Source organism: Gymnodraco acuticeps, unplaced genomic scaffold, assembly GCF_902827175.1.
Source record: "Gymnodraco acuticeps unplaced genomic scaffold, fGymAcu1.1, whole genome shotgun sequence".
In the NCBI taxonomy this organism is placed as follows: domain Eukaryota; kingdom Metazoa; phylum Chordata; class Actinopteri; order Perciformes; family Bathydraconidae; genus Gymnodraco; species Gymnodraco acuticeps.
Window position 1 is genome coordinate 1 of NW_022991691.1, and position 26,923 is coordinate 26,923.

Genomic DNA, 26,923 nt, shown 5'->3' on the forward strand with positions numbered 1-26,923 from the left:
CCACACCATACCATCCATACCACCATACGTTACGATACACTTTATTGTCCCCGTAAGGACATTTGTTCTGGACTCCTTCCTGCAGTTACGCAAGCAGTGGTGGGCCGTCAGCAGGGTCTTCTCTGCTCGCCCTGTAACCAATCACATGAAGTGTGTGTAGAATGTTTTTCATGAATATTTAGTTATACATTTTAATAGTATAATAACCTCAACATTACAGAATGAAGTAAGGTTTTGTTGAGGCTGAACTGGAATTCCCCACATCAAAAAGTCACTTGAACGCCTCACGGTTATTTTAGTTGGCACAACAGATACTGCTAGCCTTTTGTTGAAAGACGACACATTTGATTGGTAACAAGCATTAATGACAGATTCATCAGCCAATCAGATGTTGGTGTCCAATGACAGCGTCCTGAGCTAAACTTCTGTCATGAACGTCCTTCGTAGCATCGACCTTATTTACAAGTGACGGGTGAGCACGTTACTATTCGCGCCCTTTTAGAGCGACGTGAGAGTGCACGATGACACGAGTTTAATAATAGATTACTTCACTGATCAATGTTGGGACATGTCGTCTGCATTGAACCCTCATCTAGCTGACTGTTGTGATTGTTGACCAGCTGTTGTGATTGTTGACCAGCTGTTGTGATTGTTGACCAGCTGTTGTGATTGTTGACCAGCTGTTGTGATTGTTGATCAGCTGTTGTGATTGTTGATCAGCTGTTGTGATTGTTGATCAGCTGTTGTGATTGTTGATCAGCTGTTGTGATTGTTGATCAGCTGTTGTGGTTGTTGATCAGCTGTTGTGGTTGTTGATCAGCTGTTGTGATTGTTGATCAGCTGTTGTGATTGTTGATCAGCTGTTGTGATTGTTGATCAGCTGTTGTGATTGTTGATCAGCTGTTGTGATTGTTGATCAGCTGTTGTGGTTGTTGATCAGCTGTTGTGGTTGTTGATCAGCTGTTGTGATTGTTGATCAGCTGTTGTGATTGTTGATCAGCTGTTGTGGTTGTTGATCAGCTGTTGTGATTGTTGATCAGCTGTTGTGATTGTTGACCAGCTGTTGTGATTGTTGATCAGCTGTTGTGGTTGTTGACCAGCTGTTGTGATTGTTGATCAGCTGTTGTGATTGTTGATCAGCTGTTGTGATTGTTGATCAGCTGTTGTGGTTGTTGATCAGCTGTTGTGGTTGTTGATCAGCTGTTGTGATTGTTGATCAGCTGTTGTGATTGTTGATCAGCTGTTGTGATTGTTGATCAGCTGTTGTGATTGTTGATCAGCTGTTGTGATTGTTGACCAGCTGTTGTGGTTGTTGATCAGCTGTTGTGATTGTTGATCAGCTGTTGTGATTGTTGATCAGCTGTTGTGGTTGTTGATCAGCTGTTGTGATTGTTGATCAGCTGTTGTGATTGTTGATCAGCTGTTGTGGTTGTTGATCAGCTGTTGTGGTTGTTGATCAGCTGTTGTGATTGTTGATCAGCTGTTGTGATTGTTGATCAGCTGTTGTGATTGTTGATCAGCTGTTGTGATTGTTGATCAGCTGTTGTGATTGTTGACCAGCTGTTGTGATTGTTGATCAGCTGTTGTGATTGTTGATCAGCTGTTGTGATTGTTGATCAGCTGTTGTGGTTGTTGATCAGCTGTTGTGATTGTTGATTCAGCTGTTGTGATTGTTGATCCAGCTGTGTGATTGTTGACCAGCTGTTGTGATTGTTGACCAGCTGTTGTGATTGTTGACCAGCTGTTGTGATTGTTGACCAGCTGTTGTGATTGTTGACCAGCTGTTGTGATTGTTGACCAGCTGTTGTGATTGTTGACCAGCTGTTGTGATTGTTGACCAGCTGTTGTGATTGTTGACTCAGCTGTTGTGATTGTTGATCAGCTGTTTGTGATTGTTGATCAGCGTGTGGTTGTTGATCAGCTGTTGTGATTGTTGATCAGCTGTTGTGGTGTTGATCAGCTGTTGTGGTTGTTGATCAGCTGTTGTGGTTGTTGATCAGCTGTTGTGGTTGTTGATAGCTGTTGTGGTGTGATCAGCTGTTGTGGTTGTTGATCAGTTGTTGATCAGCTGGTGTGGTTGTTGATCAGCTGTTGTGATTGTTGATCAGCTGTTGTGATTGTTGACCAGCTGTTGTGATTGTTGATCAGCTGTTGTGATTGTTGACCAGCTGTTGTGATTGTTGACCAGCTGTTGTGATTGTTGACCAGCTGTTGTGATTGTTGACCAGCTGTTGTGATTGTTGATCAGCTGTTGTGATTGTTGATCAGCTGTTGTGATTGTTGATCAGCTGTTGTGATTGTTGACCAGCTGTTGTGATTGTTGACCAGCTGTTGTGATTGTTGACCAGCTGTTGTGATTGTTGATCAGCTGTATGTGATTGTTGACCAGCTGTTGTGATTGTTGACCAGCTGTTGTGATTGTTGATCAGCTGTTGTGATTGTTGATCAGCTGTTGTGATTGTTGACCAGCTGTTGTGATTGTTGACCAGCTGTTGTGATTGTTGATCAGCTGTTGTGATTGTTGACCAGCTGTTGTGATTGTTGACCAGCTGTTGTGATTGTTGATCAGCTGTTGTGATTGTTGACCAGCTGTTGTGATTGTTGACCAGCTGTTGTGATTGTTGATCAGCTGTTGTGATTGTTGATCAGCTGTTGTGGTTGTTGATCAGCTGTTGTGATTGTTGACCAGCTGTTGTGATTGTTGATCAGCTGTTGTGATTGTTGACCAGCTGTTGTGATTGTTGACCAGCTGTTGTGGTTGTTGATCAGCTGTTGTGATTGTTGATCAGCTGTTGTGATTGTTGATCAGCTGTTGTGGTTGTTGATCAGCTGTTGTGATTGTTGATCAGCTGTTGTGGTTGTTGATCAGCTGTTGTGATTGTTGACCAGCTGTTGTGATTGTTGACCAGCTGTTGTGGTTGTTGACCAGCTGTTGTGATTGTTGACCAGCTGTTGTGGTTGTTGACCAGCTGTTGTGGTTGTTGATCAGCTGTTGTGGTTGTTGATCAGCTGTTGTGATTGTTGATCAGCTGTTGTGGTTGTTGACCAGCTGTTGTGGTTGTTGACCAGCTGTTGTGATTGTTGACCAGCTGTTGTGGTTGTTGACCAGCTGTTGTGATTGTTGATCAGCTGTTGTGATTGTTGATCAGCTGTTGTGATTGTTGACCAGCTGTTGTGATTGTTGACCAGCTGTTGTGATTGTTGACCAGCTGTTGTGATTGTTGATCAGCTGTTGTGATTGTTGATCAGCTGTTGTGGTTGTTGACCAGCTGTTGTGGTTGTTGACCAGCTGTTGTGATTGTTGACCAGCTGTTGTGGTTGTTGACCAGCTGTTGTGATTGTTGATCAGCTGTTGTGATTGTTGATCAGCTGTTGTGATTGTTGACCAGCTGTTGTGATTGTTGACCAGCTGTTGTGATTGTTGATCAGCTGTTGTGATTGTTGACCAGCTGTTGTGATTGTTGACCAGCTGTTGTGATTGTTGATCAGCTGTTGTGATTGTTGACCAGCTGTTGTGATTGTTGACCAGCTGTTGTGATTGTTGATCAGCTGTTGTGGTTGTTGATCAGCTGTTGTGATTGTTGACCAGCTGTTGTGGTTGTTGATCAGCTGTTGTGATTGTTGACCAGCTGTTGTGATTGTTGATCAGCTGTTGTGGTTGTTGATCAGCTGTTGTGATTGTTGACCAGCTGTTGTGGTTGTTGATCAGCTGTTGTGGTTGTTGATCAGCTGTTGTGGTTGTTGATCAGCTGTTGTGGTTGTTGATCAGCTGTTGTGGTTGTTGATCAGCTGTTGTGGTTGTTGACCAGCTGTTGTGGTTGTTGACCAGCTGTTGTGATTGTTGACCAGCTGTTGTGGTTGTTGACCAGCTGTTGTGATTGTTGATCAGCTGTTGTGATTGTTGATCAGCTGTTGTGGTTGTTGATCAGCTGTTGTGATTGTTGACCAGCTGTTGTGGTTGTTGATCAGCTGTTGTGGTTGTTGATCAGCTGTTGTGATTGTTGACCAGCTGTTGTGATTGTTGACCAGCTGTTGTGGTTGTTGACCAGCTGTTGTGATTGTTGACCAGCTGTTGTGGTTGTTGACCAGCTGTTGTGATTGTTGACCAGCTGTTGTGGTTGTTGACCAGCTGTTGTGGTTGTTGATCAGCTGTTGTGGTTGTTGATCAGCTGTTGTGGTTGTTGACCAGCTGTTGTGGTTGTTGACCAGCTGTTGTGGTTGTTGACCAGCTGTTGTGATTGTTGACCAGCTGTTGTGGTTGTTGATCAGCTGTTGTGGTTGTTGACCAGCTGTTGTGGTTGTTGATCAGCTGTTGTGGTTGTTGATCAGCTGTTGTGGTTGTTGACCAGCTGTTGTGGTTGTTGACCAGCTGTTGTGATTGTTAATGTGAGGGTCATTTGATTGTGGCTGGAACAGAGGCGTGTAAAGTGAGTGTACTGTATGTGCTTTTCAATGTGTTGACTGAAGGCCTTGTCTAAAGCCCCACGGTACGCCACTGCATACATGTACATATACAAACATATTAAACATTGAAATACATCCACATATCATCACTCATGCACCTACTGACAATGGCGACCTGTTGCACAACCCTCATGGCCAGCATTTAAAAGTATATTCCATCACATGTGAGTGTTGAGAAGCTCGATGGACATACTGTAGGCAGGAGCGAGTGCTTATAGAGGTACGGACACTGCAGCAAGTTAAACACTATTGTGGCTTCTTTTCTAATTCTCTATCAAGCCACTAGACGCCTTAAACAGACATTTTTAACTTGTTTTTTTCCTTTATATTCGTGTTACTCACAGTTTAATGAGTTGCTCAAAATAAAATAACAAACTTTTACACATGCAACAAAATAGAGGGGTTTGAGGCTAGCATGGGTGATCTGTCTGGTATTTTGAGCACTTCATAGACATGTTTTTTATATATTTTTATATATCTGAGACCTATAATATTTGCCTAAAAACAGTGTAATAGGAGACCTTTGTGTTGTTTTCTCCCAGCTGCGTCTCAGCGGGGGCAGAAACCCCTTCGAGGGCCGGGTGGAGGTCCTGATGGAGAGGAACGGGTCCCTGGTCTGGGGCACGGTGTGCAGCGAGGGCTGGGGCACGATGGAGGCCATGGTGGTCTGCAGGACGCTGGGACTCGGGTTCGCCAGCAACGCCTTCCAGGTACCCTCACACATCCTTCACTCAAGTACAAGTACACATACTCGTGTTTAAAAGTAGAAGTACTGACTAAACTTCTTTACTCAAGTCAAAGTAAAGAGCTTTGAAATGTACTTCAGTAAAAAGTACCCATAACTAGCAGCTGCTTTAAAGAGTACCTGACCTCCCTTTATATTAATAGAACAATAATGTCATTGTTAGCTAATGAATGTTTCCATGCTGAACAACGGCAACATGACAACGTTTCCATTGGTCCCTCTTCTTTAGAGAAGACCAGCAAATGATGGATACACGGATCGTGTTCAAATCAATAGGCACGCAATGACTCTAAAGAATAATGATCACGCATCAAACACACATTCAGACTAAAGGAACCAGCTGTTTGGAAAATGAGAGAAGTAGAAAGTACAAGTATTTGGGTTCAACATGTAAGAAGTAGAAAGTACAGGTATTTGAGTTCAACATGTGAGAAGTAGAAAGTACAGGTATTTGAGTTCAACATGTAAGAAGTAGAAAGTACAGGTATTTGAGTTCAACATGGAAGAAGTAGAAAGTACAGGTATTTGAGTTCAACATGTAAGAAGTAGAAAGTACAGGTATTTGAGTTCAACATGTAAGAAGTAGAAAGTACAGGTATTTGAGTTCAACATGTAAGAAGTATAAAGTACAGGTATTTGGGTTCAACATGTAAGAAGTAGAAAGTACAGGTATTTGTGTTCAACATGTAAGAAGTAGAAAGTACAAGTATTTGAGTTCAACATGTAAGAAGTAGAAAGTACAGGTATTTGTGTTCAACATGGAAGAAGTAGAAAGTACAAGTATTTGGGTTCAACATGTAAGAAGTAGAAAGTACAGGTATTTGAGTTCAACATGTAAGAAGTAGAAAGTACAGGTATTTGTGTTCAACATGGAAGAAGTAGAAAGTACAAGTATTTGGGTTCAACATGTAAGAAGTAGAAAGTACAGGTATTTGAGTTCAACATGTGAGAAGTAGAACGTACAGGTATTTGGGTTCAACATGTAAGAAGTAGAAAGTACAGGTATTTGTGTTCAACATGTAAGAAGTAGAAAGTACAGGTATTTGGGTTCAACATGTAAGAAGTAGAAAGTACAGGTATTTGAGTTCAACATGTAAGAAGTAGAAAGTACAGGTATTTGAGTTCAACATGTAAGAAGTAGAAAGTACAGGTATTTGAGTTCAACATGTAAGAAGTAGAAAGTACAGGTATTTGAGTTCAACATGTGAGAAGTAGAAAGTACAGGTATTTGAGTTCAACATGTAAGAAGTAGAAAGTACAGGTATTTGAGTTCAACATGTAAGAAGTAGAAAGTACAGGTATTTGAGTTCAACATGTAAGAAGTAGAAAGTACAGGTATTTGAGTTCAACATGTAAGAAGTAGAAAGTACAGGTATTGAGTTCAACATGTAAGAAGTAGAAAAGTACAGGTATTTGAGTTCAACATGTGAGAAGTAGAAAGTACAGGTATTTGAGTTCAACATGTGAGAAGTAGAAAGTACAGGTATTTGTGTTCAACATGTAAGAAGTAGAAAGTACAGGTATTTGTGTTCAACATGTAGAAGTAGAAAGTACAGGTATTTGTGTTCAACATGTAAGAAGTAGAAAGTACAGGTATTTGTGTTCAACATGTAAGAAGTAGAAAGTACAGGTATTGAGTTCAACATGTAAGAAGTAGAAAGTACAGGTATTTGGGTTCAACATGTAAGAAGTAGAAAGTACAGGTATTTGAGTTCAACATGTAAGAAGTAGAAAAGTACAGGTATTTGGGTTCAACATGTGAGAAGTAGAAAGTACAGGTATTTGGGTTCAACATGTAAGAAGTAGAAAGTACAGGTATTTGGGTTCAAACATGTAAGAAGTAGAAAGTACAGGTATTTGGGTTCAACATGTAAGAAGTAGGAAAGTACAGGTATTTGGGTTCAACATGTAAGAAGTAGAAAGTACAGGTATTTGAGTTCAACATGTGAGAAGTAGAAAGTACAGGTATTGTGTTCAACATGTAAGAAGTAGAAAGTACAGGTATTTGTGTTCAACATGTAAGAAGTAGAAAGTACAGGTATTTGGGTTCAACATGTAAGAAGTAGAAAGTACAGGTATTTGAGTTCAACATGTGAGAAGTAGAAAGTACAGTATTTGAGTTCAACATGTAAGAAGTAGAAAGTACAGGTATTTGGGTTCACATGTAAGAAGTAGAAAGTACAGGTATTTGAGTTCAACATGTAAGAAGTAGAAAGTACAGGTATTTGTGTTCAACATGTAAGAAGTAGAAGTACAGGTATTTGTGTTCAACATGTAAGAAGTAGAAAGTACAGGTATTTGGGTTCAACATGTAAGAAGTAGAAAGTACAGGTATTTGAGTTCAACATGTGAGAAGTAGAAAGTACAGGTATTTGAGTTCCAACATGTAAGAAGTAGAAAGTACAGGTATTTGGGTTCAACATGTAAGAAGTAGAAAGTACAGGTATTTGAGTTCAACATGTAAGAAGTAGAAAAGTACAGGTATTTGGGTTCAACATGTGAGAAGTAGAAAGTACAGGTATTTGAGTTCAACATGTAAGAAGTAGAAAGTACAGGTATTTGGGTTCAACATGTAAGAAGTAGAAAGTACAGGTATTTGAGTTCAACATGTAAGAAGTAGAAAGTACAGGTATTTGAGTTCAACATGTGAGAAGTAGAAAGTACAGGTATTTGTGTTCAACATGTAAGAAATAGAAAGTACAGGTATTTGGGTTCAACATGTAAGAAGTAGAAAGTACAGGTATTTGAGTTCAACATGTGAGAAGTAGAAAGTACAGGTATTTGTGTTCAACATGTGAGAAGTAGAAAGTACAGGTATTTGAGTTCACATGTAAGAAGTAGAAAGTAAGGTATTTGTGTTCAACATGTGAGAAGTAGAAAGTACAGGTATTTGTGTTCAACATGTGAGAAGTAGAAAGTACAGGTATTTGTGTTCAACATGTAAGAAGTAGAAAGTACAGGTATTTGAGTTCAACATGTAAGAAGTAGAAAGTACAGGTATTTGTGTTCAACATGTGAGAAGTAGAAAGTACAGGTATTTGTGTTCAACATGTAAGAAGTAGAAAGTACAGGTATTTGGGTTCAACATGTAAGAAGTAGAAAGTACAGGTATTTGAGTTCAACATGTGAGAAGTAGAAAGTACAGGTATTTGAGTTCAACATGTAAGAAGTAGAAAGTACAGGTATTTGGGTTCAACATGTAAGAAGTAGAAAGTACAGGTATTTGAGTTCAACATGTGAGAAGTAGAAAGTACAGGTATTTGTGTTCAACATGTAAGAAGTAGAAAGTACAGGTATTTGAGTTCAACATGTGAGAAGTAGAAAGTACAGGTATTTGGGTTCAACATGTAAGAAGTAGAAAGTACAGGTATTTGAGTTCAACATGTGAGAAGTAGAAAGTACATGTATTTGAGTTCAACATGTAAGAAGTAGAAAGTTCAGGTATTTGAGTTCAACATGTAAGAAGTAGAAAGTACAGGTATTTGGGTTCAACATGTAAGAAGTAGAAAGTACAGGTATTTGAGTTCAACATGTGAGAAGTAGAAAGTACAGGTATTTGTGTTCAACATGTGAGAAGTAGAAAGTACAGGTATTTGTGTTCAACATGTAAGAAGTAGAAAGTACAGGTATTTGGGTTCAACATGTAAGAAGTAGAAAGTACAGGTATTTGAGTTCAACATGTGAGAAGTAGAAAGTACAGGTATTGGGTTCAACATGTAAGAAGTAGAAAGTACAGGTATTTGAGTTCAACATGTGAGAAGTAGAAAGTACAGGTATTTGTGTTCAACATGTGAGAAGTAGAAAGTACAGGTATTTGTGTTCAACATGTGAGAAGTAGAAAGTACAGGTATTTGTGTTCAACATGTAAGAAGTAGAAAGTACAGGTATTTGGGTTCAACATGTAAGAAGTAGAAAGTACAGGTATTTGAGTTCAACATGTGAGAAGTAGAAAGTACAGGTATTTGGGTTCAACATGTAAGAAGTAGAAAGTACAGGTATTTGAGTTCAACATGTGAGAAGTAGAAAGTACAGGTATTTGTGTTCAACATGTAAGAAGTAGAAAGTACAGGTATTTGGGTTCAACATGTAAGAAGTAGAAAGTACAGGTATTTGAGTTCAACATGTAAGAAGTAGAAAGTACAGGTATTTGTGTTCAACATGTGAGAAGTAGAAAGTACAGGTATTTGTGTTCAACATGTGAGAAGTAGAAAGTACAGGTATTTGTGTTCAACATGTGAGAAGTAGAAAGTACAGGTATTTGAGTTCAACATGTGAGAAGTAGAAAGTACAGGTATTTGGGTTCAACATGTAAGAAGTAGAAAGTACAGGTATTTGGGTTCAACATGTAAGAAGTAGAAAGTACAGGTATTTGGGTTCAACATGTAAGAAGTAGAAAGTACAGGTATTTGAGTTCAACATGTAAGAAGTAGAAAGTACAGGTATTTGTGTTCAACATGTGAGAAGTAGAAAGTACAGGTATTTGTGTTCAACATGTGAGAAGTAGAAAGTACAGGTATTTGTGTTCAACATGTGAGAAGTAGAAAGTACAGGTATTTGAGTTCAACATGTGAGAAGTAGAAAGTACAGGTATTTGGGTTCAACATGTAAGAAGTAGAAAGTACAGGTATTTGAGTTCAACATGTAAGAAGTAGAAAGTACAGGTATTTGAGTTCAACATGTAAGAAGTAGAAAGTACAGGTATTTGGGTTCAACATGTAAGAAGTAGAAAGTACAGGTATTTGAGTTCAACATGTGAGAAGTAGAAAGTACAGGTATTTGAGTTCAACATGTGAGAAGTAGAAAGTACAGGTATTTGGGTTCAACATGTAAGAAGTAGAAAGTACAGGTATTTGAGTTCAACATGTGAGAAGTAGAAAGTACAGGTATTTGTGTTCAACATGTAAGAAGTAGAAAGTACAGGTATTTGGGTTCAACATGTAAGAAGTAGAAAGTACAGGTATTTGAGTTCAACATGTAAGAAGTAGAAAGTACAGGTATTTGTGTTCAACATGTGAGAAGTAGAAAGTACAGGTATTTGTGTTCAACATGTGAGAAGTAGAAAGTACAGGTATTTGTGTTCAACATGTGAGAAGTAGAAAGTACAGGTATTTGAGTTCAACATGTGAGAAGTAGAAAGTACAGGTATTTGGGTTCAACATGTGAGAAGTAGAAAGTACAGGTATTTGTGTTCAACATGTAAGAAGTAGAAAGTACAGGTATTTGTGTTCAACATGTAAGAAGTAGAAAGTACAGGTATTTGGGTTCAACATGTAAGAAGTAGAAAGTACAGGTATTTGAGTTCAACATGTAAGAAGTAGAAAGTACAGGTATTTGTGTTCAACATGTGAGAAGTAGAAAGTACAGGTATTTGGGTTCAACATGTAAGAAGTAGAAAGTACAGGTATTTGAGTTTCAAACATATGAGAAGTAGAAAGTACAGGTATTGAGTTCAACATGTAAGAAGTAGAAAGTACAGGTATTTGAGTTCAACATGTAAGAAGTAGAAAGTACAGGTATTTGTGTTCAACATGTAAGAAGTAGAAAGTACAGGTATTTGTGTTCAACATGTAAGAAGTAGAAAGTACAGGTATTTGGGTTCAACATGTAAGAAGTAGAAAGTACAGGTATTTGTGTTCAACATGTAAGAAGTAGAAAGTACAGGTATTTGAGTTCAACATGTAAGAAGTAGAAAGTACAGGTATTTGTGTTCAACATGTAAGAAGTAGAAAGTACAGGTATTTGTGTTCAACATGTAAGAAGTAGAAAGTACAGGTATTTGTGTTCAACATGTAAGAAGTAGAAAGTACAGGTATTTGTGTTCAACATGTGAGAAGTAGAAAGTACAGGTATTTGAGTTCAACATGTGAGAAGTAGAAAGTACAGGTATTTGAGTTCAACATGTAAGAAGAGAAAGTACAGGTATTGAGTTCAACATGTAAGAAGTAGAAAGTACAGGTATTTGAGTTCAACATGTAAGAAGTAGAAAGTACAGGTATTTGTGTTCAACATGTAAGAAGTAGAAAGTTCAGGTATTTGGGTTCAACATGTAAGAAGTAGAAAGTACAGGTATTTGTGTTCAACATGTAAGAAGTAGAAAGTACAGGTATTTGTGTTCAACATGTAAGAAGTAGAAAGTACAGGTATTTGAGTTCAACATGTAAGAAGTAGAAAGTACAGGTATTTGTGTTCAACATGTAAGAAGTAGAAAGTACAGGTATTAGAGTTCAACATGTAAGAAGTAGAAAGTACAGGTATTTGTGTTCAACATGTAAGAAGTAGAAAGTACAGGTATTTGTGTTCAACATGTAAGAAGTAGAAAGTACAGGTATTTGAGTTCAACATGTAAGAAGTAGAAAGTACAGGTATTTGTGTTCAACATGTAAGAAGTAGAAAGTACAGGTATTTGAGTTCAACATGTAAGAAGTAGAAAGTACAGGTATTTGTGTTCAACATGTAAGAAGTAGAAAGTACAGGTATTTGAGTTCAACATGTAAGAAGTAGAAAGTACAGGTATTTGTGTTCAACATGTAAGAAGTAGAAAGTACAGGTATTTGTGTTCAACATGTAAGAAGTAGAAAGTACAGGTATTTGTGTTCAACATGTAAGAAGTAGAAAGTACAGGTATTTGAGTTCAACATGTGAGAAGTAGAAAGTACAGGTATTTGAGTCAACATGTAAGAAGTAGAAAGTACAGGTATTTGAGTTCAACATGTGAGAAGTAGAAAGTACAGGTATTTGTGTTCAACATGTAAGAAGTAGAAAGTACAGGTATTTGGGTTCAACATGTAAGAAGTAGAAAGTACAGGTATTTGGGTTCAACATGTAAGAAGTAGAAAGTACAGGTATTTGGGTTCAACATGTGAGAAGTAGAAAGTTACAGGTATTTGTGTTCAACATGTAAGAAGTAGAAAGTACAGTATTGTGTCAACATAATGAAGAAATTACAGGTATTGGGTTCAACATGTAAGAAGTAGAAAGTACAGGTATTTGAGTTCAACATGTAAGAAGTAGAAAGTACAGGTATTTGAGTTCAACATGTGAGAAGTAGAAAGTACAGGTATTTGTGTTCAACATGTAAGAAGTAGAAAGTACAGGTATTTGGGTTTCAACATGTAGAAGTAGAAAGTACAGGTATTTGGGTTCAACATGTAAGAAGTAGAAAGTACAGGTATTTGGGTTCACATGTGAGAAGTAGAAAGTACAGGTATTTGTGTTCAACATGTAAGAAGTAGAAAGTACAGGTATTTGGGTTCAACATGTAAGAAGTAGAAAATACAGGTATTGGGTTCAACATGTAAGAAGTAGAAAGTACAGGTATTTGAGTTCAACATGTAAGAAGGTAGAAAGTACAGGTATTTGAGTTCAACGTGTAAGAAGTAGAAAGTACAGGTATTTGAGTTCAACATGTAAGAAGTAGAAAAGTACAGGTATTTGGGTTCAACATGTAAGAAGTAGAAAGTACAGGTATTTGGGTTCAACATGTAAGAAGTAGAAAGTACAGGTATTTGAGTTCAACATGTAAGAAGTAGAAAGTACAGTATTTGAGTTCAACATGTAAGAAGTAGAAAGTACAGGTATTTGAGTTCAACATGTAAGAAGTAGAAAGTACAGGTATTTGTGTTCAACATGTGAGAAGTAGAAAGTACAGGTATTTGAGTTCAACATGTAAGAAGAAGAAAGTACAGGTATTTGTGTTCAACATGTGAGAAGTAGAAAGTACAGGTATTTGGGTTCAACATGTAAGAAGTAGAAAGTACAGGTATTTGTGTTCAACATGTGAGAAGTAGAAAGTACAGGTATTTGAGTTCAACATGTAAGAAGTAGAAAGTACAGGTATTTGTGTTCAACATGTGAGAAGTAGAAAGTACAGGTATTTGAGTTCAACATGTAAGAAGTAGAAAGTACAGGTATTTGTGTTCAACATGTGAGAAGTAGAAAGTACAGGTATTTGTGTTCAACATGTGAGAAGTAGAAAGTACAGGTATTTGAGTTCAACATGTAAGAAGTAGAAAGTACAGGTATTTGAGTTCAACATGGAAGAAGTAGAAAGTACAGGTATTTGAGTTCAACATGTAAGAAGTAGACAGTACAGGTATTTGTGTTCAACATGTAAGAAGTAGAAAGTACAGGTATTTGAGTTCAACATGTAAGAAGTAGAAAGTACAGGTATTTGTGTTCAACATGTAAGAAGTAGAAAGTACAGGTATTGAGTTCAACATGTAAGAAGTAGAAAGTACAGGTATTTGGGTTCAACATGTAAGAAGTAGAAAGTACAGGTATTTGAGTTCAACATGTAAGAAGTAGAAAGTACAGGTATTTGTGTTCAACATGTAAGAAGTAGAAAGTACAGGTATTTGTGTTCAACATGTAAGAAGTAGAAAGTACAGGTATTTGTGTTCAACATGTAAGAAGTAGAAAGTACAGGTATTGAGTTCACATGTAAGAAGTAGAAAGTACAGGTATTTGAGTTCAACATGTAAGAAGTAGAAAGTACAGGTATTTGTGTTCAACATGTAAGAAGTAGAAAGTACAGGTATTTGTGTTCAACATGTAAGAAGTAGAAAGTACAGGTATTTGGTTTCAAACATGTAAGAAGTAGAAAGTACAGGTATTTGGGTTCACATGTAAGAAGTAGAAAGTACAGGTATTGAGTTCAACATGTAAGAAGTAGAAAGTACAGGTATTTGGGTTCAACTTGTAAGAAGTAGAAAGTACAGGTATTTGGGTTCAACATGTAGAAGTAGAAAGTACAGGTATTTGAGTTCAACATGTAAGAAGTAGAAAGTAACAGGTATTTGTGTTCAACATGTAAGAAGTAGAAAGTACAGGTATTTGGGTTCAACATGTAAGAAGTAGAAAGTACAGGTATTTGTGTTCAACATGTAAGAAGTAGAAAGTACAGGTATTTGGGTTCAACATGTAAGAAGTAGAAAGTACAGGTATTTGAGTTCAACATGTAAGAAGTAGAAAGTACAGGTATTTGTGTTCAACATGTAAGAAGTAGAAAGTACAGGTATTTGGGTTCAAATGTAAGAAGTAGAAAGTACAGGTATTTGGGTTCAACATGTAAGAAGTAGAAAGTACAGGTATTTGAGTTCAACATGTAAGAAGTAGAAAGTACAGGTATTTGTGTTCAACATGTAAGAAGTACAAAGTACAGGTATTTGGGTTCAACATGTAAGAAGTAGAAAGTACAGGTATTTGTGTTCAACATGTAAGAAGTAGAAAGTACAGGTATTTGTGTTCAGCATGTAAGAAGTAGAAAGTACAGGTATTTGGGTTCAACATGTAAGAAGTAGAAAGTACAGGTATTTGAGTTCAACATGTAAGAAGTAGAAAGTACAGGTATTTGTGTTCAACATGTAAGAAGTAGAAAGTACAGGTATTTGTGTTCAACATGTAAGAAGTAGAAAGTAAAAACTCATCAGAAAAATAAGTAGTGGAGTTAAGTACTGATACCAGAAAAATATACTTAAGTACATTAACAAAGTATTTGTACTACAACCAATCAGTGGAGGGGATTGTTGTTCTCTCCAGATCAATAACACCTCTCAATCAGAATAAATCAGAAGGTAGGTTGACACGTATGAGGAATTTGACTTGATGTCGTGGTGCATACATAAAAGTAAAACTAAAATGAAAAACACAGATAGAGAAGTACTTTAACACAGAAGTCCCAGTTCGAGACATTTTGATTTCACTTTCAAATTAGTATTTCTAAATCTCCCAAATCTGGACCATGATCAGTTTCTGTCTAATTATATTTACTTTAAGTTAATTGGAAATATATAATGTGACCCTGATATAAAAAGGTAAAGTTCACCATCTAGTGGTCAAAGTGGAGAATCACCTTTCTTCACAATTATTCATGGTTCTTAAAACATGTAATTTCTGTAATAAAAAACAAGCTTCAAATGGATTGATTTGCATAACAAGGAAGTACATTTTACCTCCTATATTTAGCTGGAGTTACATTGTAATACTTGCAGGACTTTTACGTATGAATGCATTTTGTTCGATTGGTGAATTTGTTAATGAAATACAAATGTTTTTTTGTAACACATCTGATAACAAAATGAACTAGAATAGGTGTTGGAAAGCTCAGAGCCCTACTATATGAAGTTTAAAATGTAAAAATAAATATACATTTCACAGTCGGGAACCCCTATTTCCCATTATTCCTTCAGCACACGAATGCAGCATCATTCTGTTTCCCAAAGTTAAGAGATATTGTGTTTGTCTTCATGATATCAGACGTGTTGGGTTGACCCGGTTCTGTAGTATTTCTAAATCTCCCAAATCTCGACCATCAACCGTTTCTGAATAATGTACTTTGACTTTAGGAAGTTAATTGGAAATAACTTCATTATTTGTTTTGGACACAAGTCTCATGTGACCCTGATATAAAAAGGTAAAGTGCACCCTCTAGTGGTCGAAGCACAGAATCACTTCAATTCAAAGTCATTCCATTTGACTTTCATATACAATTCCTAAAATATTTGTTGTAACACATCTGATAACTAAATAAACTTGAATAGGTGTTGGAAAGCTCAGAGCTCTTCTATATATATAGTTTAAACATTTAAAATAAGTATCAATTCCGATCACATTTCAGTCCGGGACTCGTATTTCCCATTATTCCTTCAGCACGTGAATGCAGCATCTTTCTGTAAAAGAAAGTAAATATCAATAATCTGGGATTTCCCAAAGTTAGAAATGCTTTGTGGCGCCTCAGTGTTTCTCCTTGACTCCTTGATGCTTCCACTTGTGTTCATGATATCAGACGTGTAGGTTTGACCCGGTTCTGTCCCCCCCCCATAATTTTAAAATGTAAAATAAATATCAATTTCAGACTAACTTTAGGTGTCGGTTTGACCCGGTTCTGTAGTATTTCTAAATCTCCCAAATCTCGACCATCAACAGTTTCTGAACAATTACTTTGACTTTAGGAAATGACTTGTTTAGAACACAAGTGGCCCCGGCCTCAGGTGACCCTGGTATAAAAAGGTAAAGTCCGCCCTCTAGTGGTCAAAGTGGAGAATCACCTTTCTTCACTAAAGATACATGGAGCATTCAAAATGTAATTTATTTAGTTTAGTTTATTTGTTTAAAGTGTCGTGGACAGTCCCCATTGATCAACAGTACATGGGCCATTAGCTTTAGCCAACATGGCTCATTTCCAGCTGATCTCCTCAGCCAGATGATAACAGACACCTTTTTAAAATCACAACACATTGCCATATCTACACTGTAGCTGCTACATGACAGGAAAGCCTTGAAACGTGATGCTTCCACAAGTGTTCATGATATCAGACGTGTTGGTTTGACCCGGTTCTCTCCCCCCATTTTGTTTCCCCTGATGTTTATTTTATTTTATTTAATGTATTAGTCCCAGACTGAGATCAATACATTCCTTTTAATTTGTATTCCCCCCCCCCCCCCTCAGGAGACGTGGTACTGGCCGGGCGATGTGAGTGCTGACTCTGTGGTGATGAGCGGGGTCCGATGCTCCGGCACTGAGATGTCTCTGAACCACTGCCTGCACCACGGGGCCCACCTCAGCTGCTCCAAGGGGGGGGGGCCGCAACGCCGCCGGGGTCTCCTGCTCAGAGAGTAAGATCACTACACTTCATTTTATTTAGTCGTCAACATAATAATATAATACTAAGAACTAAACCGATGATTAATGCCAGGTGCCAGTGACAGAACCATTTCCCCACCTTTCTGACTTCCTTCCCCCTCCGTGTCCTGCACTATACGCTGTATATAAGTACACAGACTGTATATAAGTACACAGACTGTATATAAGTACACACACTGTATATAAGTACACAGACTGTATATAAGTACACAGACTGTATATAAGTACACACACTGTATATAAGTACACACACTGTATATAAGTACACAGACTGTATATATGTACACACACTGTATATATGTACACACACTGTATATAAGTACACAGACTGTATATAAGTACACACACTGTATATAAGTACACACACTGTATATAAGTACACAGACTGTATATATGTACACACACTGTATATATGTACACACACTGTATATAAGTACACAGACTGTATATAAGTACACAGACTGTATATATGTACACACACTGTATATAAGTACACAGACTGTATATAAGTACACATACTGTATATAAGTACACAGACTGTATATAAGTACACACACTGTATATAAGTACACAGACTGTATATAAGTACACAGACTGTATATAAGTACACAGACTGTATATAAGTACACAGACTGTATATAAGTACACAGACTGTATATAAGTACACACACTGTATATAAGTACACAGACTGTATATATGTACACACACTGTATATAAGTACACAGACAGTATATATGTACACAGACAGTATATATGTACACACACTGTATATAAGTACACACACTGTATATAAGTACACAGACTGTATATAAGTACACAGACTGTATATATGTACACACACTGTATATAAGTACACAGACAGTATATAAGTACACAGACTGTATATAAGTACACAGACTGTATATATGTACACACACTGTATATAAGTACACAGACAGTATATATGTACACAGACAGTATATATGTACATACACTGTATATAAGTACACACACTGTATATAAGTACACAGACAGTATATATGTACACAGACTGTATATATGTACACACACTGTATATAAGTACACACACTGTATATAAGTACACAGACTGTATATAAGTACACAGACTGTATATATGTACACACACTGTATATAAGTACACACACTGTATATAAGTACACATACTGTATATAAGTACACAGACAGTATATATGTACACAGACTGTATATATGTACACACACTGTATATAAGTACACAGACTGTATATAAGTACACAGACAGTATATATGTACACACACTGTATATAAGTACACAGACAGTATATATGTACACACACTGTATATAAGTACACAGACTGTATATAAGTACACAGACAGTATATAAGTACACACACTGTATATAAGTACACAGACAGTATATATGTACACAGACTGTATATATGTACACACACTGTATATAAGTACACAGACTGTATATATGTACACACACTGTATATAAGTACACAGACTGTATATATGTACACACACTGTATATAAGTACACAGACTGTATATATGTACACACACTGTATATAAGTACACAGACTATATATAAGTGCACACACTGTATATAAATACACACACTGTAAACAGTGAATATAAGTAAAAACAGTGTATGTACACACACTGTATATAAGTACACACACTGTATATAAGTACACACTCTGTATATAAGTACACACACTGTATATAAGTACACAGACTGTATATATGTACACACACTGTATATAAGTACACAGACTGTATATATGTACACACACTGTATATAAGTACACAGACTATATATAAGTGCACACACTGTATATAAATACACACACTGTAAACAGTGAATATAAGTAAAAACAGTGTATGTACACACACTGTATATAAGTACACACACTGTATATAAGTACACACACTGTATATAAGTACACACACTGTATATAAGTACACACTCTGTATATAAGTACACACACTGTATATAAGTACACATACTTCCACTAAAATTCCAGAACCATTTCCCCACCTTTTTTTATCTAATATATCATATTCCAATTACTTGTATATAGACTCTCCTTGCACTATTTCTATTGTATTTTTATTTGTATTTACTTGAACTATTTTAACTATTTTATCAGTTGTACTGTGTTGCTCTGTTGGAGGAGACTGTGGCCTGAGATGTTCATTGTCATATATACACTATGTACTAGGGATGTAACGATATACTGAATATCGTGGTATCGCGGTAAATAAACGTCCCAATACCGTCGTGAGACAAAATCTACCGCGATTTAAAAAATATATATATATTTTTTTCAAACACTTGTTTTAGTTTTAAACCTTTATTTAACCAGGTGGTCCCATTGAGATCATCGATCTCTTTTTCAAGAGAGACCTGTGGCAGCAAGTAGGTTACAACATGAACATGAAACACCAGAACACAAAAGGACATGGTATTTACAGTGCTACATGTTCACACCTAGAGACATGGACAAGTACCAACAGTATATTTATATCTCTGTCAATAAGCCTCACCTTCTTGGCAAACACTGTATTGTTGTTGAAGTGGTGGAGAGACAATGCACAGTTTGACCCACTGCTGTCACCCATGGCCAAAGCATATCTCTCCGTCCCACTGAGGTGGCGTTAGACTTTTTCGCTGTCTGTCATTATGACGGATCGTAAAATATCCATCATAATCCCTTATTACCCGTCGGGTCTGAACAGAGAGAGAGAGCACGCTCGTGAACTGTCAAGGGGGGGGGCGATGTTATGCCGTGTGTGCATGCACCTCGCGGGAGCGCGCACAGCGTAAAGCAAAACCTCCCAGACATGTATTGATCTGTACGGAAAAGTACGGTTTGGAACCTATATCATTTCCTTTTGGAGGGCATGCATAACACGGCATAACACCAGAGCCTCGCTGCGGGGAAACGTTGGCGCTAGTTTGTTCTAATCTGTCAAAATGACAGACTGCTTTCAGATTTTTCCGTCATTGTTAAATAAAATATTCGGTTAACGCGACCACTGCTGTCCCAGCAACATCAGTACCAAGCGAGAGAGTTGTTTCCAGAGCAGGGGATTTTGTAAACGCCCAAACATCCCAGCTTATAAATACCTGGAAATGTGGACATTCTCATATTCCTAAGAACCTGTCTGATGATGCTGAGTGAGTGACTAGTGAGTTTGAGTTACTTGAAAAACTAAAGTGAAACTTGATTTATTTTATTGCAGGGTCTGATTATTAAATGTCCTTGTTTATTTGTGAGATGCAGTGGCACAAAGAAAAGGCCTACTTTGTTTGGTAGTACTATAAGGTACAAAAACACTGGTTTTCTTGTTCCAGTCTGTTACTGTCACTTTGATTTTTACACTTTAAAATACTGCTATCCTACTCAACTGCTGTACAAATCAGATTTATTATGTAATAAAGAAACATTTTCCGAGTATAATTATTATTTTTTTCTTTATTATTCAATATCGTGATAAATACCGTACCGTGGACTTGTTATCGCGATATTATCGTACCGTGAGTTTTTGGTATCGTTACATCCCTACACATGACAATAAATGCCTTGAGTCCTTGAATCCTCTCTAACCTCCCCTCCCCCCCAGCGGCCCCGGACCTGGTCCTGAACCCTCAGGCTGTGGAGCAGACGACCTACATGGAGGACCGGCCCATGTTCATGATGCAGTGCGCCCAGGAGGAGGGCTGCCTCTCCTCCTCCTCCAGCCTCACGCCGGCCACCTCGTACCGCCGCCTGCTGCGCTTCAGCTCGCGGATCCACAACAACGGCCAGTCCGACTTCAGGCCCAAAGCGGGGCGAAACTCCTGGGTGTGGCACGACTGTCACAGGTCAGAAACACCACGTTATTTTAAACCATTCATGCACCGAATGATACGTGCAGCGGCCACAAAATCACAGAGCAACAAAACAGAAAATTGAAGGTCTCCGATCATGCAAAATGCACTTTTTGATTTCTTCTCTACATCAATATGTGTCCCCGGTGTGCCTCCGGTGTGCCTCCGGTGTGTCCCTGTGTGTCCCCGGTGTGTCCCTGTGTGTCCCCGGTGTGCCTCCGGTGTGTCCCTGTGTGTCCCCGGTGTGTCCCCGGTGTGTCCCTGTGTGTCCCCGGTGTGTCCCTGTGTGTCCCCGGTGTGTCCCTGTGTGTCCCCGGTGTGTCCCCGGTGTGTCTCCGGTGTGTCCCCGGTGTGTCCCCGGTGTGTCCCCGGTGTGTCCCCGGTGTGCCTCCGGTGTGTCCCCGGTGTATCCCCGGTGTGTCCCCGGTGTGTCCCCGGTGTGTCAGGAGACTCTCAAAGTGTCAGGAAATAAACCCCTCTCTCTTTTCCTCCGTACCCACATCTCTAAAAACGGGGAACAACGGAGCTGATCAAGATTTGCTGCGTCATGACCACATTACTAAAATGTGGGCGGGCTTTACCCCCACGGGCAGTGTTGTTACTGTAACGCCGTTATTTTTGTCAGTAACTAGTACTCTAACGCATTACTTTTTAAATCCAGTAACTCAGTTACCGTTACTACCTGGTGCGTTACTCCGTTACTGCGTTTTTATATAGTCAACAGCCAGGCGAACAGAGATGAGAACTGTACTTAAGTACTTGAGTAAATGTACTTAGATACTTCCTGTGTCACATGCGGAGACGGGCTGTGGGCGTGTTTGTGTTGTTTACTAACAAGACTATCATGGCGGCGGCGGAGCTCAAGTCTAGTTTCTCCACCTGGAGATATTCTCACTATTTCACTTTTGTCGAGCACAAAGAAAAGAACGTTTTAGTTAAATGTAAGTTGTGTCTTGGCGGGTCAAAGATCCTATCTACTGCCCAAACCAGTCATTCAAATCTCTTAAAACATCTGCAAAAACAACATGCTGGGACGAAGCTAGTAGCTAAGACCACAGAGACTCAGCCGACGCCACTCCACCTCCACCTAAGCAACAGCGGCTGGATTTTAACCGAGGGACTGCTGGCCAGGGAAAAGTGGATAAAGCCATTGCACGGTATGTTGTAGAACACATGCAGGCTATTGCTACAGTGGAGTCACCCGCTTTCAGGGAGCTAGTTAGCATGATAGCATGTCCGGGCGGCACACGGCATATGGGACGGAACACTTTTTCCAACTACCTGGAGAAAGAATATACAAAAATGGAAAGCCAGCTAATATCGATGCAATCCAGATTGCATATAATGCATGTCAAGTTGATCAACAGATTGTATTATTCTCCAATGCAATAACAGTACTGAAATGAAGGCTATAAGGGCATTAATGGGAGCCCTTTGTTAAAGTAACTAAAACGTTACTTTTCACAGTAACGCATTACTTTCTGGTGTTAGTAATCAGTAAAGTAACTGAGTTACTTTTGAAGTAACTAGTAATGGTAACTAGTTACTGGTTTTCAGTAACTAGCACAACACTGCCCACGGGCCAATCAGAAACGTTGCTGTCAGAAGCAATGACACGTGTTCTGGAAGTAATATGGTCTGTGTTCACATTAGCATGCTAACACTCAGAGCTAACCTGTACTGAAGAGAGTGTGTGTGAAGAAGCAGGAAATCAAAAGGAAGTCACCTTGTGGTAAACCTGAGAGAGAGAGAGTTTGAGCTCCATCCTGTTTCAGAGAGAATCCTTGATGTGGTTTGGAACATGATATGGAGTTTCATCACGGCAGCATTTAGCTGAGTTTCTGCTGGGAGAGTTCTGATGAGATCTACTCTCTGAAGCTGTGTGTGTGTGTGTGTGTGTGTGTGTGTGTGTGTGTGTGTGTGTGTGTGTGTGTGTGTGTGTGTGTGTGTGTGTGTGTGTGTGTGTGTGTGTGTGTGTGTGTGTGTGTGTGTGTGTGTGTGTGTGTGTGTGTGTGTGTGTGTGTGTGTGTGTGTGCAGGCATTACCACAGCATGGAGGTGTTCACCCTCTACGACCTGTTCACTCTCAATGGGACTAAAGTGGCAGAAGGACACAAAGCCAGTTTCTGTCTGGAGGACTCGGAGTGCGATGAAGGTTAGGAACAACACAAATGTTATGTTTGAAAAAAGTCTAAATTAATAGTAGTTGAAAAATGTATTCGTGAAAAAAATAAAAGTTAAATTCGCAGGAAAAAAAAATCTAAATTCTGAAAAAAAAGTAAAAGATTTAAAAAAAAACTTGAATTACTAGAAAAAGTAAAATTATGACAAAAAATTGAAATTATGTGAAGAAGTCAAAATTAATAATAGTTCAAATTTGTATTCTTAAAAAAAAGTGAATTTCTGAGAAAAGACAACATTTGAAAAAAAAACACGAATTTAGGAAAAAAGTCAAAATTCTGGAGAAAAAAACGTGGATTTTTGGTATTTTTGACATTTTGTGAAAACTTTTCAGCAAATAGTTAATTCATTTCGTCTCGCTTCCCTGCAGGTATTGAGAAGAGATATGAATGTGCTAACTTTGGGGAGCAGGGCATCACAGTCGGCTGCTGGGATACGTACCGACACGACATCGACTGCCAGTGGATCGACATCACAGACATCAAACCTGGAGACTACATCTTCCAGGTGAGCAAAGAGCCACAAAACTGAGACAATACAGACAATAATTAAAGAACATGTAAAGAGATATAAAGGAAATAATTCATATTGTAATATTGGGGGAAATAAAAGTCCTAAGAGAAATACATTTAAAAAAAAACTAATTAATAACACTATATATAAATGAGGCAGATAACAAAGTTCTTCCTATTTTCCATTTTGATTCTATTTTCTTGCCTCATTATTGACTAAATAAAGAGTGATATATGTTGACATGTTGATATTCCCCCTCACAGATCGTGATTAATCCAAACTACGAGGTGCCGGAGTCGGACTACAGCAACAACATCATGAAGTGCAGATGTCGGTACGACGGACACCGGGTCTGGATGTACAGCTGCCATAACGGTGAGGAAAAAGTCAAATTATGTTTGAAAAAAGTCAAAATTAATAATAGTTGAAAAATTCAGAGAACAAAATCAAAATTCGGAAAGAAAACTTTAATTTTTGGAAAAAGTCTAATTGTGACTATAACATCTAATTATGTTTGAAAAAAGTCAAAATTAATAAAAAAAAGATAAATTCTGAGAAAAAAGTGAAATTCTGAAATAAAACATGAATTTATGAAAAAAAAGTCAAAATGTTCAAATCTGAAAAAAACTAGAATTTTCTGAAAAAGTCTAAATTAATAATAGTAAACATTAAGAGACGGCAATCACTTATCTCGCAAATGTAGGTAAACTATTCTTGACCTACCTTCCCTTCAGTTAGTCTGCTTTTGTATCAACTTGAATTCACTGTATTTATCTGAAGAGTGGGCTCATTAACACATGAATACTCCTGTGTTACATTACATTGCATTTAGCTGACACTTTTATCCAAAATGACTTACAATAAGTACATTCGACCAGGAAGACACAACCTTGAAGAAAACAGAATCATAAAGTACATCAGGTTTCATAGAGCCAAACATTTCAAGTGCTACTCAACTGGCTTTAGATAAGCCAGTCCTTTGTTAGTATATAAGTGCTTCGTTAATAGTTCTATCGCTCGAAGTGGAGTCGAAAGAGATGAGTGTTATATCTGTTTGCATATATATTTAAGAAGTAAGCCGTACTCCATTATACTTGAAGAATTAGGTTAGGGACAATTAAAAAAGGGACCACGGGCCGCAGTTTGGACACCCCAATGACTTTAAAAAATGTGTTTTTACATGTTATACTAGGCAAGGCAAGGCAAGTTTTGTTTTTGTTTAATTGGAGAAAGTTCTGACTCATCCAGTCATTGACGTGCTCAATGCACTTACTCAGTGTTGTAATTGGAGAGTAGTCTACTGGTGAAATTGTTATATACATTTGGGTGTCATCTGCATAGCTATGATAACTTTGGTCATTGTTTTTCATTATTTGAGCCAGTGGTAGCACGTAGATATTAAAAAGCAGAGGTCCTAAGATAGAGCCTTGAGGAACCCCACATGTAATATTTGTCAAAGCTGATGTGTAGTTGCCTATAGAGACACTAGTGCATTTTTTATGATTTGTTTTAGGACATACTATACTATGAAGGTTTGGACACCCCCAGGTATAAAGTATGCAGATAAGACCACCTCATATTACTCATTGTAGGTGACGTGTGGAGTTATATATTTACAGATATATATATATTTACAGATATATATAATGTGTGTGTTCCTGCAGGAGGTTCTTTAAGCACTGAGACGGAGGAGACGTTCCCCGGCCTCCTGAACAACCAGGTGACCCACAGGTAGACACTCTGAAGACCCCTGAACAACCAGAGACCCCTGAACAACCAGGTGACCCACAGGTAGACACTCTGAAGACCCCTGCACAACCAGGTGACCCACAGGTAGACACTCTGAAGACCCCTGAACAACCAGAGACCCCTGAACAACCAGGTGACCCACAGGTAGACACTCTGAAGATCCCTGCACAACCAGGTGACCCACAGGTAGACACTCTGAAGACCCCTGAACAACCAGAGACCCCTGAACAACCAGGTGACCCACAGGTAGACACTCTGAAGACCCCTGCACAACCAGAGACCCCTGAACAACCAGGTGACCCACAGGTAGACACTCTGAAGACCCCTGAACAACCAGGTGACCCACAGGTAGACACTCTGAAGACCCCTGAACAACCAGGTGACCCACAGGTAGACACTCTGAAGACCCCTGAACAACCAGAGACCCCTGAACAACCAGGTGACCCACAGGTAGACACTCTGAAGACCCCTGAACAACCAGGTGACCCACAGGTAGACACTCTGAAGACCCCTGAACAACCAGAGACCCCTGAACAACCAGGTGACCCACAGGTAGACACTCTGAAGACCCCTGCACAACCAGAGACCCCTGAACAACCAGGTGACCCACGGGTAGACACTCTGAAGACCCCTGAACAACCAGAGACTCCTGAACAACCAGGCCACCCACAGATAGACACTCTGAAGACCCCTGAACAACCAGGTGACCCACAGGTAGACACTCTGAAGACCCCTGAACAACCAGAGACTCCTGAACAACCAGGTGACCCACGGGTAGACACTCTGAAGACCCCTGAACAACCAGAGACTCCTGAACAACCAGGCCACCCACAGGTAGACACTCTGAAGACCCCTGAACAACCAGAGACTCCTGAACAACCAGGCCACCCACAGGTAGACACTCTGAAGACCCCTGAACAACCAGAGACTCCTGAACAACCAGGCCACCCACAGGTAGACACTCTGAAGACCCCTGAACAACCAGAGACCCCTGAACAACCAGGTGACCCACAGGTAGACACTCTGAAGACCCCTGCACAACCAGGTGACCCACAGGTAGACACTCTGAAGACCCCTGAACAACCAGAGACCCCTGAACAACCAGGTGACCCACAGGTAGACACTCTGAAGACCCCTGCACAACCAGGTGACCCACAGGTAGACACTCTGAAGACCCCTGAACAACCAGAGACCCCTGAACAACCAGGTGACCCACAGGTAGACACTCTGAAGACCCCTGCACAACCAGAGACCCCTGAACAACCAGGTGACCCACAGGTAGACACTCTGAAGACCCCTGAACAACCAGGTGACCCACAGGTAGACACTCTGAAGACCCCTGAACAACCAGGTGACCCACAGGTAGACACTCTGAAGACCCCTGAACAACCAGAGACCCCTGAACAACCAGGTGACCCACAGGTAGACACTCTGAAGACCCCTGAACAACCAGGTGACCCACAGGTAGACACTCTGAAGACCCCTGAACAACCAGAGACCCCTGAACAACCAGGTGACCCACAGGTAGACACTCTGAAGACCCCTGCACAACCAGAGACCCCTGAACAACCAGGTGACCCACGGGTAGACACTCTGAAGACCCCTGAACAACCAGAGACTCCTGAACAACCAGGCCACCCACAGGTAGACACTCTGAAGACCCCTGAACAACCAGAGACTCCTGAACAACCAGGTGACCCACAGGTAGACACTCTGAAGACCCCTGAACAACCAGAGACTCCTGAACAACCAGGTGACCCACGGGTAGACAC

General features: G+C 39.2%; 2 protein-coding genes across 2 annotated transcripts in view; one reads left to right on the forward strand and one right to left on the reverse strand.

Annotated features, from left to right (window-relative positions):
• Positions 1 to 93: 93 nt before the first annotated feature.
• The window catches only part of LOC117534551 (golgin subfamily A member 7-like), a 73,069-nt gene continuing 46,239 nt past the window's right edge, over positions 94 to 26,923 (reverse strand). Inside the window, exon 6 of the mRNA XM_034198773.1 lies at positions 94 to 131. The gene's annotated coding sequence lies outside the window, so the exon portion shown is untranslated. The remainder of the gene's footprint in view (positions 132 to 26,923) is intronic.
• LOC117534550 (lysyl oxidase homolog 2B-like) lies at positions 5,007 to 25,296 on the forward strand (the record flags this gene model as incomplete). Its single annotated transcript, XM_034198772.1, is given in 8 exon segments — positions 5,007 to 5,174; positions 16,656 to 16,781; positions 16,783 to 16,822; positions 20,463 to 20,703; positions 22,748 to 22,863; positions 23,260 to 23,396; positions 23,666 to 23,777; positions 25,067 to 25,296. Coding segments are annotated over 8 exon segments (1,011 nt in total), but the record flags the coding sequence as incomplete, so codon positions are not given.